We start from the raw sequence: 20,075 nt of genomic DNA, 5'->3' as shown, positions 1-20,075 counted from the left end.
CGAGCTGACAGCCAATCTTTCCTAGGCTCAGCAAAACTTGCAAAAAACACCTCTGTATTCATGCAAGTGCAATATTTACACAAATATTTCTTATTCAAACCTTCAGCAACGCTATTTAACTCGTGAATTTGTTTTACATTTATTTACGCCTTAACCGATTTTTTTTTTTTTTTTTTTGACATGCCCATTAAAAATACAAAAATCGTGAAATCGTGAATCGGTCAAACTTTATAAAAAACCTAGATTTTTTTTTTTTGCTAAATCGCCCAGCCCTAGTGTATAGACTATAGTCTTATTGAGGAAATATAAACACACCCAGTCCTTTTTTTTTCAATTTAACAACATAAAAACGGTTGACCATTTAGAGCGGTTTTCAGACCGACAACAACTTGATGTAGGAGTGCGGCCCCCCCCGCCCACCGAATTGATTTGAAAACTGCGTATTAACATGCCCGGTAGTCATGTATATAATCATATCAACAAGACAGGACGTGCACAAAGCAACCAGGATTATAAGGTCCGTTCAGTTTGCTATGATCATAAATCATCATCAAATGTGATCAAGAAGAGTGAGATTTACAACTTTAAAATGTTTTAAAACAGAGCATGTTTGTAATGAATTACAGCGTATACTTCAGCTTTACTTCATCACCGCAGCCGCGTGCTAGAACAATTATAAAAGAAGACGCTTCAATCCCAGTTTGTGGACATTAAATCAGGTTTATTTTGTACATTAACATAACAGATATTCATACAGCAGGGGAGATTTATGGAATAACCTGTATCCTGTTGCTTATACTGGCAAAAAGAGTGCAAAGTTTGAACTTTGCAATGACATTGTGTGTGACTCATTGTTGCAAGTTAACACAACAAATGCATCAAATAATAATTGGTTAAGTTCTTACTGTAGTATTTCTCACAAACGCTACGTGACATCGGCTTCTTTTAAGTCTGTCTGTTGTCTGACGCAGCTGACGGAGGAGATTAAGGCACTCAGAAAGGCACATAGAAACGGTGGGCGGGGAGGACTAGCCCTAAAGGCGCAGTGGAACAAAGCAGCCACCTGGTGCAAAAATGTGTAAAATAGAATCTTATAAAAGGTATAATAAAACATGTGATGGGGGTTTTGTGCTGAAAGTTTAAAGACACATATTAAATCTGAAAAAGGGGTAACCTAGGTGCCCTGTAATATTCTAATGATTTTTGGCATAAAAGAAAAATTTGATCATTTTAACTTTTTAGTCCAGGCAGTTTGACCAGTTTATTTCACGTTATGACATCTTTCACAATATATATTTTTTAATAAAGGTAGTTATTCCAGAAAATGTACTACAGTGATTTATATTATAAATAAGCTTGACTATTAAAAAAGGACTTGACCTTATTCTATTTTTTGTGTTTTTTTTTTTTAACTTTCTAAATAAAGTAAACAATATATAACTTTGGATAAACAACTAATTCCACTGTCACATTTCACAGTTTATGTGGACATACCTTATTATAAACACATCTCATGTACCATCTTCTCGCAAATATATAATATTAAAATAAAATAAAAATTTATAAAAATAATTTAATATAAAAAATAAAATATAAAAATATAATTATGTAAACTCTTTTAGGAAATGTTTTTTCCCTTAAAAAATACAAAATATAAATGATTACATTTCTTGTATAAATATTAAACCTAAGTGATCACTTTTTGTTGAAAATGTAAAGCTATCACTCCCATGGAACATTTGGCTATTACAAAAAAATATAGCTGTGGAACAAAAGGGTTTGTGGTCGGGCGTCACATATGTTTTACTATTTAAAAATTTTAAAAAATGAATGTACATTAATACTGTTTTATGATAAAATGTGTTATATCTAATATGGATTAAAATAAATCTTATTTGTTTAATACATACTAAATAATCAATGATTCCACTAATAACTTTTTAAATCTACTGCTTATCCTTATATTTTAGGCCCTGTGGTTTCTCCAACTGATCCTGGCACTCCTTGCTCTGCTCCTAAACCAGCTCCTGTCCTCACTTCAACTCCTGTCTGTCCTCCTCCTCCACCACCTCCTCCTCCTCTAGCAATGCCCACTAGAACTGAAGTGTCCATGTCGGAAATGATTCAACAAAGACAGGCAGCAAAAAAAGAAACGCTTGCACAATGTGGTCCATCCTTAACTACAGCGCCCTCAATGTTAGAGGTGCTGAGGGACCTCAATCAGGTCAAACTGCGTTCTGTCGAGAGGTGTGCATTGAAAGTTGTAAAGCTTGTTTTAAGTGTTTAGTTTAAGCTCAATAGTAAACGTGTGTTTTTGTATTCATAGATCTCCAGGAGGAACTCCAATAAGGAGACGGAGAAGCAAAGGTGTAGCATGTTCATCTGATCCAGCAGCTCTCATCGCCGAAGCCCTGAAAAGAAAGTTTGCACACAGGCAGAGAGACGACTCGTTTGGTAAAGAGAACCACTCGGCTGAACCCTCTCCTTTCAGCAGTCCAGACACTCCTAGGGTAGGTCAACTTCTCTAACATGAGTTTTGAGATGTGTTGTTTTGATTAAGTACTTTAGATGGCGAAAGTGCTGTTTATGTGACAGTAGATATGTTTCCAACCAAAGATGTGAATTAAATTCATGGGCAAAACTGGATTATCACATAAAAGACATACAAATAAATTCCAACCAATGAGTCAAAGAGAACAAAATCATCACTTACTAATTAACTGGCCCCGAATATCTATAGTGAAATCAGAATTTGCTGTAGTAGGAGAAGCTGCATCAATCTTTTATTTATTTGTTAAATTACTTGCGCCTCAGAAGACAAGGCTGACGCGCAATGAACGCGTGGTGGCGTTTGAAGACGTAAGATGCGGAGCACAGATGCTCTTGACAATTCTGAAGATCATTAATAATATAATAACACTAATACTGAAATGGTTAAGGCATTTTAGAATGACCAAAATGACATTTCAGATGTTTTACAATATGCTCAGACTGCTGGTTTGTTCATTCACACACATTTTTTTTTATCACCACATGATCACATGACTTTAATGCACATACTGGAATATTTGGTAAAAATGTTTCCATCGTAGTTTGTGCGCATCTTTTCTTATCGAATAAAGAGTTTATCCTACTCAGCGTTGCTCATACGCATTTCAGTGTTTCCTCTAGGATTTTTTCCAGCTGTGGCGGCAGGCCTTAAGGCTGATTTATACTTCTGCGTCAAACACCGGCGTATGCTACGGCGCTGACGCATACCCCTTCGCCGTCACTGACATGCACCTCTCAAAAAATGTAACTACACGTCGCAACAATGCGTAGCGCAAGCTCTGTGATTGGTCGGCTTGGTAGATCTGATTAGGCTTGGGCGGTATTTCGGTATTATGGTATACCGCGGGATCTAAAAATAGCAACGGTGTCAGTTTCAATACCGTTATACCGTCATAAAATATTAAATATCCTTTATTTAATGCCTACAAAAACGTATGTGTGGTTGTCATCACGGGACAGTGTGGAGGAGAGAGAGAGAGGAAGAGGGAGAGGGAGGGGGAGAGGGTAGAGGTGACGTGACGTGTCGCGCTTCAAAGTGTCCTGCAGTTTGGCAGTTTCGACTGAACAGAAGGGAGACGTAGTTAATATGAACGAGAGGTCTGCATTAGAGCTGAAGATCTTTGCCCGAACCCGGCGAGACCCGAAAAAATCCAAATCCCTGCATTAAAATCCATCCCTGCAAAGGTGAAACAAATGATGTAGTAGTAAAAAAAGCGAATTATTACGGCGGTCAAGCCAGTCACTAGCTCAGAAAGAGCGCATTCCAGCCGCAGGTATTTCGCGGTCGCTCACACACTGCGTATTACGGTAGAGCCTTAAACCGCAAGCTGACAGGTAAAAAGACGAGGCCACTCGCTACAATGAAACTGCTGTCATGGAAAATTAAATGGATGTTCCTGACTGGTAGAAGATGAACAAACAATCCAACCCAAAACTTGCAAAATCAGCGAGATCAGAACTCTGCATCTCGGCCTGTAGCAGCAGGAAAGGGTGTTCAGCTGCTGGACCCCGTGAGCGCAGGACTGCGCTAAAGCCTGTGGATTTAATAATGTTCCTCCACAAACACACGTAGCCTAATCTTGGTGAGTAAAGGGTTTTTAAATTATAAATAAATATTAGTTAAAACGTATAATCATAATGTAGACAGAGTATACAGGCTAATGGTGGCATTATTCTTTTAATATTCAGCTTCACCGCCGCCTTAATGCCAGATTGTGAAGAGAAGTTGAGAAACAAACCTTGCAGAGCCTTTATCTTAATTTCGTTATTGCCAAAATACCTGTCATCATTTAGAGTTTATTTTAATTTGATTTGTTAAGAAAGATTTTTTTTTCATTTGTGTGTTGGCCAATTTAAAGGCTAAGTGCATCTACCTAGACCTATAGAGTGCTGATATGTTACGATGTTACAGAGGACTTACTTTAGCTATTTCTTTGTTCCAACTTTCAAGTGGCATATAGCCTAGTCTACGTTTGTTACGAATAAATGATGTTAAAACATATAAATGACTCATTCTTTAAAAAAATGCAATAGAGCTGTGTGCATGAATAATGAATAATGTCGGGCTGTAAATGGGTTCGGGCTTTATAAACCTGTCGGACTCGGGACCTATCGGGTATAATTTTTATGGCCCGATTACAGCTCTGCATTCCCGCTGCAGTACCGCGGGAGCCGGCCAGATTTCTTATGGTGTGGGAGTAAATTTCTGAATAAATCGCGGGAGAGATGTGTGTGTGTGTGTGTGTGTGTGTGTGTGTGTGTGTGTGTGTGTGTGTGTGTGTGTGTGTGTGTGTGTGTGTGTGTGAGAGAGAGAGAGAGAGACACAAGCGACGCACAGCACCTCTCTCTCTCTCTCTCTCTCTCTCTCTCTCTCTCTCTGACCGCGAGCATAAGGTCGCATAGAAGGTATAAATTTTCTGAATGGTTTAGGCTCAAGCCAACAGTTTGGTGACGCTGTCTGAGCCTTACGTCATAATTTTTTTATTACGCCGGTAATACCGGAAACCGGGGTAAAATATGAAGGCGGTTTGACGGTATCAAAATTTGGATACCGCCCAAGCCTAGCGCTGATGAGTCGGGGCGGGGCCGAGAGCCGCACGAATGGCACGAACCCAATGTAGCGATTGTTTAAAAGTGTGGAGTCCCGTAAAGGAGCTCCGGATGGAAAGTTTTGTTTTGTGTTTACCTCATAGTTAAAGTTTCCGCCTGTTGCTGCCTCATAATGAGCGAGTTTGAGCCACATGTACACCCCGGAAGTGTTCAGGAAAAGCAAAATTTCAGCGAAGAAACTCGACACAGAGGAGCATTTACACCTCACTGCCAACTAGCGTTTCGGAAGTGTTACTGCAGACCAACAGAGACAGCGTGCAGAAGTATAAATGCACAGCCACGCGCATTGCATGCGCCAAGGGTTACGCCGGTCACTTGACGCAGAAGTATAAATTAGGCTTTATACACAGATTTACCAACTACCTGGCCGTTACTTTAATGGCAAATGTTGTGAGCGCAGTTTTACAAGTCGAGATCGTGTTTATGTAATATAAGCATGTAAATCTCTTTGCTTGTTTGACAATTTCCTCTGCTCGTGCACAACTTGCATGCCCTCAAGTGCAGATTTTCTTGTGCACTCTCAAATAAACGCCGCTGAAGTGCGATTTTGTGCAGTTATGTAACAAGTATGTCTCCAGCATTTATTAGATTTGCTAGGAATATTTATGAATGTCTCCAATAGACCTATAGAACGGTATTGATGCATCCTAAAGTAAAGTGAAACGGCTGTAAACTCCAGCCAGATAAAGTCATTGTATGCAGACCACAGACCTTTATTTATAAAACAAGTACAAATATGAAAACTGTGTTCATCATAACTGAAAGCTACGTCGTGTTTGCTAGCCTCAAGCACCTGTCAGTCAGCATGTCACCTTAAAGGGTTGAACAAATAACGCACAGCATTACTACGATTACAGAAAAGTTTGCGCTGTTATAGTTCATTTATATTTTAATATGTTTTAAACATTTATTACAGTATTTATTAATCTTTGTTAATGTTAGTTAACCCTTATGTGCTGTTGAGGATGTTTAACTCCAGGGTGTGCGAGTGTCAGAAAGTTGTGAGACTGCTGTACAGGAGTTATGAGTATGGATTATAGTTCGCAAAATTTAGCAATTTTTATTTTAACTTTTTTTATTTTAATTTTATTTATTTATTTTTTAAGCATGACGATAAAACACGAATGCGGTCAAATTTACTACCCTTTTGTTATGTTCGTGGTGGTTTTTGGCTTAATGAAAATAAAGTTGTTTGTGTGCATTACGAATGCATTAATAAACGTTAAACTACAATTAATAAATGCTCTGCAAGTATTGTTTATGGTAGTAAATACAGTAACTAACATTTACTATGTGTCTCCTATTGTAAAGCCTTACCATTTGCTGTGCACTTGTAAAGCCCAGTGAAAATCTGACATTTCTAAAATGCATACAGACATACTTCTTCTTTCAGATTTTTAGAACAAGCTGGTATTTGATTGTTATTGCATGTTTGTGCGCACACACTCGTTTGCTGTTGTTTCAAAGTAGCAGTGTTGTCATTATATATTATAAGTTGGTTTATTGCATGTTTGGGTAAGTGGGATTGACCTTCCTGAGTGTACAAAAAATAAGACATAGTAACAAATAGATGTTCGACCATGTAAATGTGAGATTTTTGACCCTTCTCACTGTAATGAAAGCAGTGCATGTCATAACCACTAGGGGAAAAGTGCTCATTTAAAAACTTCCCTTATAGTATCACATTCTGCCAGCAGATGTCAGTGTTTCATCCATGTGTCCATTGCTGCAGCCTCAAAAAAAAAAAGAGTCACCTCAGCATGGACTAAACACATTGGTGCCAGAAACAACACCGTTAATAAATAAAACAGTTTTGGACAATAATGGTTCAGTTTATAGCTCTCATTTTGTTTAATCATTGTATTTTTTTAAACTCTTGTGATTTTATATAAAGAAGAGATTCTCTCATCACTTTTCAAAGCTTTTCCACACTTTCCACTATGACTATTACACTGTACCTGGACAGAACCCTTGCTATAATGTTTGACTTCAGTCATGTGTTGGTTTTCAGATTTTCCAGCACACCAGACGCAGCCAGGGCCGAATTCACCTTTGACCCTTGACCTTAAAGTCTTCCAGGAGTTGTTGTCATGGACTGATGTGACAGACAGACTTCTTTCCAATGTTGGTTGCTCTGTCTCCCTTTTCCTATCCCTTTCTTTGTGAGTAAATCACACAGACCTCTTTCTGAAAACACTGTGCATGCTTTTTGAGCTTTCTTTTTTGTTTTTTGTGCAGAGGCAACTTGTTTGTGTAAATATTGCAGCTGAGGATTTCTTAATTGTGAATCGCTTATTTTAAGAGTTGATTCAGGATTGCAGTAATAATGTTTGCTAAAAAATGAGCTTTGCTATACAAATATAATTTGATCTATGCAGTATATAGTTTTTTTTATTATTTAAAGCCTAAGAAACAATCTCTGAACAACTCAACCAGTGCTATTGAGGTTTTGAAAGATGGTACTTCTTTTACTAATCATTTTTCTGCTTTATTTTGTCACCTCATACAAATAGCTAACGGAGTATTAATCTCAGAAACAATAAACCAGTTCTAAACCTTTCATGTGCTGTCTTCCACCTGTCGAAGTGTGTATTATTACAATTCTTTTTGTAATACATGGTTCTTATTGGTCAGTTGCTGCATACTGACATCAACAGAAAAGGATTGATGCTCAAAACGCTGAAGCAAATGGTCAGATTTAATTGAAGATTACCAAAACAAAAAATTTTTTAGTGGATTAATTTACATGGATTTATTGTTTACCTAAAGAATAACAATGTGTATTTTGTGTACTTTTCTTTTGATGCAGATCATCATTTGTTTTTCCTTTAAAAGTGTTGAAAGTTTGTTTGGAAGATGTTTGGAAGGCTGGAAAAGAAATAGTTTCTGAATTTGACACTACCTGACAAAAGTCTTGTCAACTATCCAAGTTTTAGGAACATCATATAATAACTTGACTTCTAGTTGATCAGTTGGTATCAGAAGTGGCTTATATTAAAAGCAAAGGCCTCTAGATTAAACTTATTTTACCAAAACAAAATATGATCTGGGCGAAGCAGTGGCACAGTAGGTAGTGCTGTCGCCTCACAGCAAGAAGGTCGCTGGTTCGAGCCCCGGCTCAGTTGGCAATTCTGTGTGGAGTTTGCATGTTCTCCCTGCGTTCGCGTGGGTTTCCTCTGGGTGCTCCGGTTTCCCCCACAGTCCAAAGACATGTGGTACAGGTGAATTGGGTAGGCTAAATTGTTTGGTGTGTGTGTGTGTGTGTGTGTGTGTGTGTGTGTGTGTGTGTGTGTGTGTGTGTGTGTGTGTGTGTGTGTGTGTGTGTGTGTGTGTGTGTGTGTGTGTGTGTGTGTGTGTGTGTGTGTGTGTGTGTGTGTGTGTGTGTGTGTGTGTTTCCCAGAGATGGGTTGCGGCTGGAAGGGCATCTACTGTGTAAAAACTTGCTGGATAAGTTGGTGGGTTATTCCACTGTGGCGACCCCGGATTAGTAAAGGTCAACGCCTCCTCCTTCATCTTACCCCAGACATGCTCAATAATGTTTGTGTCTGGTGATTGGGCAGGCCAATCCTGGAGCAGCTTGACCTTCTCTGCTTTTAGGAACTTGGATGTGGAGGCTGAAGTATAATGAGCGCTATCCTGCTGAAGAATCTACTCTCTTCTATGGTTTGTAATGTAATGGGCAGCACAAATGTTTTGATTTCTCAGGCTGTTGATGTTGCCATCAACTCTGCAGATCTCTCGCACACCCCCATACGGAATGTAACCTTAAACCATGACTTTTCCTTCACCCAACTTGACAGATTTCTGTGAGAATCTTGGGTCCATGCGGGTTCCAATAGGTCTTCTGCAGTATTTGTGATGATTGGGATGCAGTTCAACAGATGATTCATCAGAAAAATCCACCTTCTGCCACTTTTCCTAATGAACTAGAAGTCAGGTTATTAATTGTTGCTTTAACTGGGATCAATGACAAAACTTTTGTCTGGTAGTGTATTTCCACTTAAGTTGCCAGATTTTATCATGATATGTGGTAGTATACCACTGAACCATAACAAAGTAAATCATAAATAGATTTTTAGTATTTGAAAATGATTTGAAATTCCTAATATTTATTAATATTTTTATGTGCTTATTTGTTAACATCCAGGTCTAGTTTTCAATACAATTAAACAATTCAATCTCTCATGGGATTCTTCAGTATGATTTTGACAGATGCAAAGATGTTTGCTTGTTGACGTGTAGATGTTGAGTTACCTACAGTCAACAAAGTATCTAAAGTAGACCATCATCAAAAAAAAAAAAAAGAAAGTACCTTTGACCCTGCTCACACTAGAACGTGTTTACACTGTTGTTGTCAGGCCCGGCGTTTGTGTATGCGTACAAGTGTGTGGGTGGATGCTGTTTGATGGAATAATTGCGACGTGTTGTGTCTGTAAACCACATCCTTCCAATCAACTAAAGGTTATCATTTAGAGGATGTGCTGGTCTACCGAGACAGGAAATGGTTACACGCCGAAAATCTGATTGATCCTTTGCTTCCGTCAGACATGTTGTGATGTTGGCCTGACAGGAGGCTCTTCAGAGTGGAATAAAGTAGTGTAAAGTCTCACCCGCACTGCTATATATGGCATGTGCTTTCTATTTTTGTTTATCTTCAGAAGTGCACCTGCTCTAATGAGAAACTTGTGGACTAAATTTAATGCCCCCATATTTCCGTAGCATATGGTTGCTTGTTGTTAAGGTTGGCAGGAGAATAGTAATAAAAATATTGGTGATGTTTTCCTGTAGACTGTTTAAAAAAATGTGTTTTCCACTGCTTCTTTTGTTTTTGGTTGAAACCACAAATGATATCTCACTTTTAGCAGACAGGAAAATCTTTTTTTTTTCTGGTCTTATGAATATAAATGAGCCTGATTGTGGGTTGTATCTATTGGCAGATCATCATTTGTTTTTCCTTTAAAGGTTTGAGCGTTTATAAAATGGTTGGATGCTAGAAAAAACAATTTCAGATTTTTTCCCCTGCTAAAGTTACTGGATTTAAATCATGATATGTGCAAGTATTAGGCATGGGCTGGAACCCAGCAAATAATTTTGTGTTTAATAGACGTCTAATAGACATCTAAAGGTTGACAGCTTGGCTAAAACAAGGCTAAACTTAGTGAAAATCTGTTAGACGTCTAAGAATAGCCCAAAACTAGACCAGCCGTCAAATAGACAGATTAGATACTTTGTATGTGTAGTCTAATTTTGGGCTATTCAAGTCTATTAGATTTTTACTGACAACCCAAATTTAGTCTTGTTTTAGGCAAGGCGACTTTGCTTAGACGTCTATTAGACATCTAGACATCTTTTAAAAACAAAAAAATGCTTGCTCGATATAAGATTCTAACAGTATGACAAACATGGATAAAAATATCATGGTTTCATGGTAATGTGATTACTGCTCTAAAATAAGTTCTTTTTAAATGTCTGGGTAAAAACAAAACCGTTTTTCCCCCATTTGGACACAACATATTTTATTTTAAGAAACATTTAATATATTTTGGAAGAGTAAAGATTTTATGCGAAATAATTTAAATAAATCATTGCCTTCTGCTGTCTTCATTAGCTTGAAAAAAGGCATCTTTGGAAATCTTTCCTGCTGAAGATACTCTTGTCCTAAAAAGCTAACAAAAAAAGTCTTGCATGTACCGTAGGAATGATATAACCTTATTTAAAACCTTGACTTTTTCAAACCATGGTAAACCTTAAACCAATTATCATCCCATATACAACTAAACCTTAACAAGGCAAATCATACTTTGATTTTTACTATTTGAAATTTTTTTTTATTCATAATACTCAGTTCATGTTTATTTATATAGCGCTTTTTACAATGTAGATTGTGTCAAAGCAGCTTAACATAGTTCTAGTAAAGTCCAGATTTCAGATTTGAAGTTCAGTTTAGTTTAGTTCAGTATGGTTTAAATTTCTCTGCTGAAAGTTCAAGGACTGGAGAGCAACTCCATCAAAGTGCAGTTCCACAAGTTCCGAACCGAGCAAACTAGTGAGGGGCGAAGGAATGGCGAGGGGAAAAAAACCCTAATAATATTTATTTATGTTTTTTATGTGCTATTGTATTTGCATCCATTTATGTGCTTTACAGATGGTCTAGTTTTCGATACAATTAAGCTTTTATCATTCTCTCAGGGGATTGTTCAGAATAATTTTACCATAAAGTTTTTGGGATTTAGATTTCCCCCCTGCATGCTTGGTTTGTATTTAGTACACATTTTTATTTTTATTACCGTTGTATTTTCCTAATGGCAATGTATTTTCTTCCTGTTCACAAGGAATACACTTTAAAAAACTGAAATTGAATAAGAGTAGACAAAGTTTGTCTTTTAATTGTCCACGGGGTCTTTAAAAGCCTTTAAAAGGTCTTAAATTAAAAAAATCAAATTTTAAAGTCTTAAATTCACTGAAATATTGTCTTAATTATCCAACTCATTCAATCTGCAACAACACATCTTAATAAAACCTTTAACAAGAATAACATTTTTTAACTCAATTTTTTAAGTCCATGTATACAACTTAAGTTTGCTTGTTTCGACACTTTATTTAATATGTGGCTTAGAAATAACAAACTTCGATTTTTTTTATTATTTTTTTTTTTTGGAGGGGCCCATTAAAAATCTTTTCTATTGGTTGTCAGAAAAAATGTTTTGTGTTTAATCCTGTATAAGTCTAAAATTTGATTCATAATGGCCTTGAACAGGTCTTAAAATATCTTAAATCTGACTTGGTGAAACCTGCAGAAAGCCGGGGATTACACATGGCTGTAATAGCCCAAAGATTATAATGCATTTGATCTTTATTTTAGCTAAACGTCAATCAATTAAAAATTTAAATATATAATTGTCAATCATCAATATATGATCATCATTATACAAAATTTCCATCATACCCACTAATTAATTTATATCACTTAAATTTCTGTATCACTTAAATTTCTACCACTTTCACTTCTATTAAGTGAATCTATGTATTAATGTCAGGTTTATGTTGAGTGTGATCTTAAATGAGAAGTTTATTCATATTGAGAATATGCAATTTTTGGGGATTTACTCTTTTTGTTAAGATTTGACATTATTTTATTCAGTTAACCATTTATTTTACTAGTCAGAGTGATTATAAATGTTTTAAGTACAAATGAAAATGCACTTGTTCTGTAATTCACGAAAAACAAAAGCGAATGACAGTAATTGACCACTTGAGGGCGCTTGAGGACTGAAGTCGTCAGGCAAACAAACGCTGCTGAAACTCATATCTAACTGAACAACAAACCCACTTTACAGTGAAAAAGAAAAAAGATACAGTGCAGAGATGCGATAAGAGTGGAAAAATAAAAAAGAGAGCGAGGGTGAGGCTACAAAAGTTCACGAGTAGGTCTCATTTTGAATTTGCATACTTGTATGAACTAATTTGCAATGCAAAGTCAAGCCAAAGATTTAAAGCAACACCGCGACGTGATTGGCTGCTCGTTTTTGATCACCTGACACACTCTTTGTTCACTATTTTCAACATTTACCTATTTACCTGGGAGAAGAATTTCTTGTTGACTTCTATACATCAATTTGCTTTTTTTCTTTTGGTGGTGGTGGTGTTGTGTTTGTCTCCTGAGGCGTTTTGTGTGTTTGTGAAGGCCTCGCAACCTAAAAGAAGGTAAACAACCGAAGGCCAGAGGTCAAAGTAAGGTATAAAACCGCAGTGTACTTGAAACTATATAATTAATAAAATATAAATTTCTGTTATTCTTAGTAACATTAGTCCCTAATATTGTCGAAAAATTATACAAATCATACTAAACAATAGATAAACAACTGAAGGCCAGAGGTCCAATTAAGGTATTTGTAAAACCGCAATGTACCTCAAACTATATAATCAATAATATTTAAAGTTATGTTATCCTGGAAAACATTGTCCTTTTGAATAAATACCATTTCAATGTGGTCATGTCATTGACCCATGAACGTTTCCTCCTTGTTTTCAAACTGTTTCATAACTGTAACCAGAGGCAATTCACTCATAAATTAATGTTAAAACAGCTATCATAAAATTATTGATCAATATGGGGCTCTTTTTAGATTCTCGGAAGCTATAGAAATGAAAAACAGGAAATGCATTGGGACCATCTTTTTTTGTTTACATCCCTCAAAATGGTCTATAGTGAAAAATATACAAATTATAACAAACAATACAAAGACCATGCTACTTATAAGATAAACAACAGATGGCCAGACGTCAATTTAAGGTTTTTATAAAACCACAGTGTACCTCAAACTATATAATTAATAATAAATAGTTATGCTATCCTTATAAACATTGGTCCCTTAATATACTAAAAAATATACAATTTATATTAAACAATGCAAAGGCCATGCTACTGAAAAGAAGATAAACAACCAAAGGCCAAAGATCAAAATAAGGTATTTATAAAACCGCAGCTTACTTGAAACTATATAATTACTAATAAATAAAGTCATCCTAAAAAACACAGATTGTCTAATATAGTGAAAAATACACATGTTATAATATACAATGCACGTCTATCTGGTTTGATCAGCATCCTATGTTTAGGTTCAGTAATTTCATTTCATTTTTATAGGAAAGAAAATAATTATTTCAATAATTGGCTAGTCATCCTCTCATTTGAGAAATTGCTGAAACTAATATAGGACCTACAAATGTCAGATGTTTTTGCTCAATATCTTTATATCTAACGAAATACATCTTTTACTATGTAAGCATGCATATATGCTGTATACAAGTGTTTTTTCTTCCCTCCTTGTAACTTGTGTCATACATATAACAAGCTCAGACCTCATGCAAGTTTCAGCAGGAGGTGCAAATTACATTTTTTTAAGTCACTGGACATAATCTGTTTTCATGTGTGCATGTTACACAAGCACTGTTTACACTCAACACAAAGCCCCGTGAGGCCCATTGTGACTCTGACCCCGTTTGCACTTGTCTAGATTACCCCAGACTAGAACTAAACTCATTTAAACATTAGCAATTCACAAATGAAGAGTTCAGATGCAAAAACCTCTAAGTGCCATCTGAATTTTTCTCCTGAAATTAGCATTAGCAAGAGTAATTTTCCTTTTATGTCAATTAATACGTTATTTTCATTGCCTTTAATGTGAAATAAGTGAACATAAACAAAGAAGTCTCAGAAAAATGCATATTTTGGAAGAACTTTTCGATGGCACTTAGAGGTTTTTGCATCTGAGCTCCTCAAATATACTACAAGTATGCGTGTATAACCTCTTTTCTGGCCCAGGCTTGGTACTTTCCCAGTGAGAGTCATTTGAGTTCTTAAATGAGTAAGCCATTGGTTCTGGGAAAGAAAGGGTTAATTTTTCACTGCCCCCATCTCTCTTATTTTTTTTCTCTCTTCTCTTTCTTCCTGTCACTCTATGTCTGCTTCTGCGCTCCTTTTCTTTTCGATGACTTTCAGTACTTCATTTATACTAACTCGCATTTAGACACGTTTTATTTGCGGTTTGTGTGCATTTAAATACTACTTTGTGCTTTTCACAGTGTCATGTATTTTTTATTAGCCCCCATAAACAGAGGGAAGCACACCTGTCTCTGTCACCTGCTCTTATTGCAATCATAAACATTACAAATAGGCGTGCGTAAGAAAAAAAAGCGGCTTTTTGTGTGCTAGCAGGCCGCTAATGTCACGGGTCAGATGTTGTGTGTGTGATTTCCACACAAGGAGAGAGATGATAAATAGAAAGAAAAGGTGCTTCAGTAAGCTGAACCTGTAGGTTGGGTTGAGCTTGTTTGTCTGCTTTTCAGCTGTCTGCTTTAATTATTGTATTTTTGGGTTTAATTAAAGTCAAATATTGGGTCACAAATAATACAATCTCCTTCCGTGAGTACACACTGACTCAGCATGACTTGCTGTGATGACTAAAACCTAATCATGATCATGAAAGCATCTCATGTTTGAGGACATTTGTTTCTCATGGGTATGTGACGTCTGTTAGATTTGAGCTAGATCTCAGTAGAGGTGCAGATCTTCTGCAATATGATATATTACACTGTTTGTTGTTATGTTAGTAATACATTCAAATGTTGAGAAATGGTCGCCTCAGAGCAAGAAGGTCACTGTTTCAAGTCTCAGGACTTTTGGCAATTCTGTGTGGAGTTTGCATGTTCTCCCCATCAAGGGCATAGATTAGCACTTGACTTTGTTGGGTACATACATCCCTAGAGCGCATGCATTGAACAGCACAAATTCTGCTTTGCACTTTTAAAAACACAATTAAAAGGCTTAATATAATAATTACTGCAGCCGTGCTTTGAGCAGGTATGAATGTAGAGAAATGTAGAGAGGTGTGTGATGCAATTAAACTGTTTTATCCCGATTATTGTTTTCCATAGTCAAGGTTAATAGTATTACAGTGAACTCATAGCAAACTTGACTTTGCGTATGTGTAGGTTACTAAAATCCTAAAGAATAAGTTTAATCAGAGAGTAAAGCTGCACACAGTCTCCTGTGATGGTTGGGTTTAGGGGTGGGGTGGGGTGAGGGCAATATAATATACGGTTTGGACAGTATAAAATGAATGGAAACCTATGTAATGTCCCCACTTTTCACAAAAACAAACGTGTGTGTGTGTGTGTGTGTGTGTGTGTGAATGAGGGTGTATGGGTGTTTCCCAATACAGGGTTGTGGCTGGAAGGGCATCCACTGCGTAAAACATATGCCGGATTAGTTGGCGGTTCATTCCACTGTGCCAACCCCTAATAAATAACTAAGTCAAGGGAAAATGAATGTTGACAAATGTAAACACTTACTCGATTCACTATAGCGCATGTCTTTGGACTTGTGGGGAAAATGGGAGCACCCGGAAGAAACCCATGCGAACACGGGGAGATCATGAAAACTAAAATGCCTACTGGGACAGCCGAGGCTCGCACCAGCGACCTTCTTGCTGTGAGGCGACAGCGCTACACACTGCACCACTGCACCACCCATTATAAAGTTTATTCAGTTATAAAGTTAATTATTTAATGCAATAAAATAAAGATTATTTAGTGTTATTTTATATTTGATTATTAAATTTCTATACTTCAATACTTTTGAAGTCCAACCAAAAACCAAAAAGTAATGTTTATTTTTTCATTTTTGTTCTATTGTTTTCATCTGTGTTTTTATTTATATATAATAATAAATATAATCATTTTTAAATTGTATTTATTCATTTATAAATACATATTGTATTTGTTTATTTGTTTATAAATAAACAATTATATAATAATAATAATAATGATGATAATAATAATAATTATTATTATTTAATATTATTTATTATTATTTGCCTAATTTTGTTTATTTTTTGTAAATTTTGTACATTTAAGCATATGCACTTAACTGTAAATCATTCCAATCTATATATAAGACATCTTGCAAATGTATTTTCATATCGCAACATATATTGCAGAAAAACAAAACATCGCAATGTCAGTTTTATTTCAATGTCATGCAACCCCATTGTCAACCCAATAAGACAAGTTGTGACAAATTATTGAATATTTCTGTTTATTTTTGCAAACTGATTCATATTTGTTTTTCAGATAAAAAGAATTCTCAGTATTGACCAAAATGTTCATATTGGTACGTCCCATAATTTCAATTACAAATGCATTTAAACATTCACTCCCTAAACAAATCCAGCAATGCACTGTGAACACCAGGGAGCATCAAGTTCTCATGCACAAAGCATTAGTCACTCAATCACAATTCACCAAACATAATGATACCAAACAAGGGTTTGTCTTTTTAAAACACTCATTTCATTTTATGAGGCCAGCACGGCGGCACAGTGAGTAGCACAAACACCTCACAGCAAGGAAGTCTCTGTTTCGAGCCCCAGCTGGGTCAGTTGGCATTTCTGTGTGGAGTTTGCATGTTCTCCCCATGTTCGCATGGGTTTCCTCCGGGTGCTCCACTTTCCAATGACATGTGGTATAGGTGAATTGGATGAGCTAAATTGTCCGTAGTGTATGAGTGTGAATGAGTGTGTATGGAAGTTTCCCAGTGACGGGTTGCAGCTGGAAGGGCATCCGCTGCGTAAAACATATGGTGGATGAGTTGGCGGTTCATTCTGCTGTGGTGACCTAAGATTAATAAAGGACCTTAAATTAAGCCTAAAAGATATTGAATGAATGAATTTTATTAAACCATAATCAAGATATAAACATTATAATGCACTTTTTGTCATACGGTGTATGTAAAACTCCAATGTTTAGAGAGCCTGGGTCCTTACCAGTGCCTATATCCCTGAACACAAGCTGATTTGCGATGCACCCGAGCTTTAAAACATCTGTTCTACTGTTTTTCCCTTTAGATCTATCAGCACCAGGAACATTTTGCATGTGTATCAGTGTGAGACCGAAGGCTTTGGAGTGGAAAGTGTGTGTGTGTGTTGGTGAAACAAACTTGGAGATCTCTACCCCCTGGACTGGCACAGAGAACATACAATCTCATTTGATTTGCAAATTGCTATGCAAATGAGCGACCCGAGTGAGGGTGTGTCAAGGAGGTGGTCATGTTTCTGCCAGTAGTGTGTGTATGTGTGTGTGTTAGGGTCATGCTGAGAGAGAAACTGGGTGCGTATGCAATGCTTCCTGAAGGCCTAGACAGGGACATACGTGTAGAATTACATAGATTCTCTGCCCACACTAAGTGCAACAATCCACAACGCTCTTGCAACATTTTCACATTTCCTTCCCAAGAATTGATACTGAGAAATTACTTAGAAGAACATTTCTCCCATTGTTGTACTTTATTCTTCAGCTTTTTTGGCAAATTAAGACATAATGATACTGTAGGGCCACTGTTCAGTGATTGCAGTATATATTTTATATTATTATTATTATTCTGTATTGTTTGTTTGTTAGCTGGTGTTTCGTTCAAACTACCATATAAACATAAAAAAGAAATGTCTGAAACCTTTATATAGATGGTCTTTTTGCAAGTTTTAATAATTTGCGTTCCAAATTTAATCTGCACCATACTAAACTTTTCCCTTACTTTCAGATACGCCATTTTGTTGGTGCTCAATGCCAACCATTTCCTAGCATTCCCTCAAAAAGACCTTTGTTGATTCTCTGTTAGAAACACTCTTATTTACAAGGTTTTATTTCTGAAACATACAGCTTAAGTCAGAAATAATAAACCACTTTGAATTTTTTTTTCTTTTTTTAAATATTTCCCAAATGATGTTTAACAGTCAGGGTCAGATGTGCTTGCGAAATTCTGTCATATGGCACTGCGATAATGGGAGGTATTAAACCAGGGGTCACAAAACTTGTTCCTGGAGGGCCGGTGTCCTGCAGATTTTAGCTCCAACCCTAATCAAACACACCTGAACATGCTAATCAAGATTTTACAAGGTATACTTGAAACACCCAGGCAGGTGTGTTGAGGCAAGTTGGAGCTAAACCCTGCAGGGACACGAGATTGGTGACCCCTGTATTAAACAATATGATTAGACGTTAATAAAAGTGAGCGATTGCTCCATATTTTAAATGTCATTTTTAAATGATCTTCTATTGGTCTAATGCAATCACGTGATGTGATTTCGCTGGTAAGAATACACCAAGCTTGAACTTTTGAATGCAGTGAAATGTAAAACACGTGCTTGGGTTTCTGGTCTGCTGCATTCGCATGCCTAAAGAAGTCTGGAGTGAAAAGGGCAGTGTGATCACGGCTTTTAAGAAGTAGTTTTACCTACTATTACTAGTTTAACAAACTATTAACATCATCTAAAATTAGTTTGACAAATATCTGTATACTGGAACAGAGGTTAGTTGTTTTACTTCTTTTCTTTTCTTGGCCAAAAACATAATTAGTGCTGTGTAAGCATCATCTAATTCATATACATATACAATTAAATTGAAACTAAAGAGATGATATGCTGTAATAAATTTAAACGTGCATTGTTTTTTATGGTTTACCACGTGTGTATATATATATATATATATATATATATATATATATATATATATATATATTACATGAAACATTAGATCATGAAAATTGACTTGAAAGTTCTGGAAAAGTCAGGGAATTTTTGTAGTAAAAATGCGTATGAAAGGGAAATTTTCACAATATGTCTGATAATATTTTCTTTTCTGAAGAAAGTCTTATTTGTTTTATTTCGGCTAGAATAAAAGCAGTTTTTATTTTTTTGAAAACATTTTAAGGACAAAATTAATAATTCTGACTTCAACTGCACAATTCTTATGTCTTTAAAAATTGTAAGAACAGAAAAGTTTAAAATCAGGTGGGAAAAAACTGGGAGTAGCATTTTCAGAGGAATCTTGGAGCAATGCCCTAAGCAGAGTGAACGGTAGCACTTCTTGTGCTCGACTGAGTTTAATACAATTTAAAGTGTTACACTGAATACATCTAAGTAGATCAAAGATAGCCTCTTTTAACTCTACTTTTGACAAGACCTGTATAAGGTGTCACACAGGTGAAGCAGACTTGTCTCACATGTTTTGGATGAGCCCTAAGCTTACTTCTTACTAGTCAACTATATTCGATTTAATGTCTAAAGTGTGTAAGGTACAGCTTAAGCCATGAGCAGAATTTGCTTTGTTTGGCATTTCACCTGATGAACTAAGTTTGACTCAAAGATAACAAAGCATTATTGCCTTTGCATCTTTAATGGCTCGCAGAACAATTTTATTGCACTGGATATTTTTAAATCTACCTCAAGCATCCCACTGGCTTTAAGATCTGATGTTATATCTACACTTGCATAAAATGAAATATTCAATTAGAGGTTTTAGCAAATTCTTATATGTTTGGCAATCCTTATAATCATATTTCTCTGATATAAATGTAC

The 20,075-nt window shown here is 36.2% G+C and overlaps 1 protein-coding gene across 7 annotated transcripts in view; it reads left to right on the top strand.

Moving 5' to 3' along the window:
- mtfr2 (mitochondrial fission regulator 2) overlaps positions 1-20,075 on the top strand; it is a 30,219-nt gene that overhangs the window by 5,405 nt on the left and 4,739 nt on the right. For 2 of the 7 annotated variants that reach the window (XM_087306191.1, XM_087306192.1), the window contains exons 6-8: positions 1,971-2,247; positions 2,327-2,510; positions 7,154-7,720. In XM_087306191.1, the coding sequence (XP_087162317.1) occupies positions 1,971-2,247; positions 2,327-2,510; positions 7,154-7,216 (524 nt within the window). In that variant the 3' untranslated portion in view covers positions 7,217-7,720. 7 annotated transcript variants of the gene reach the window in all.

This window comes from Danio rerio, chromosome 23, assembly GCF_052040795.2.
Source record: "Danio rerio strain M-AB ecotype USA chromosome 23, GRCz13ab, whole genome shotgun sequence".
Lineage (NCBI taxonomy): Eukaryota > Metazoa > Chordata > Actinopteri > Cypriniformes > Danionidae > Danio > Danio rerio.
Note: the sequence above shows the minus strand (reverse complement) of the source record. Positions and strands in the feature narration are given on the sequence as shown.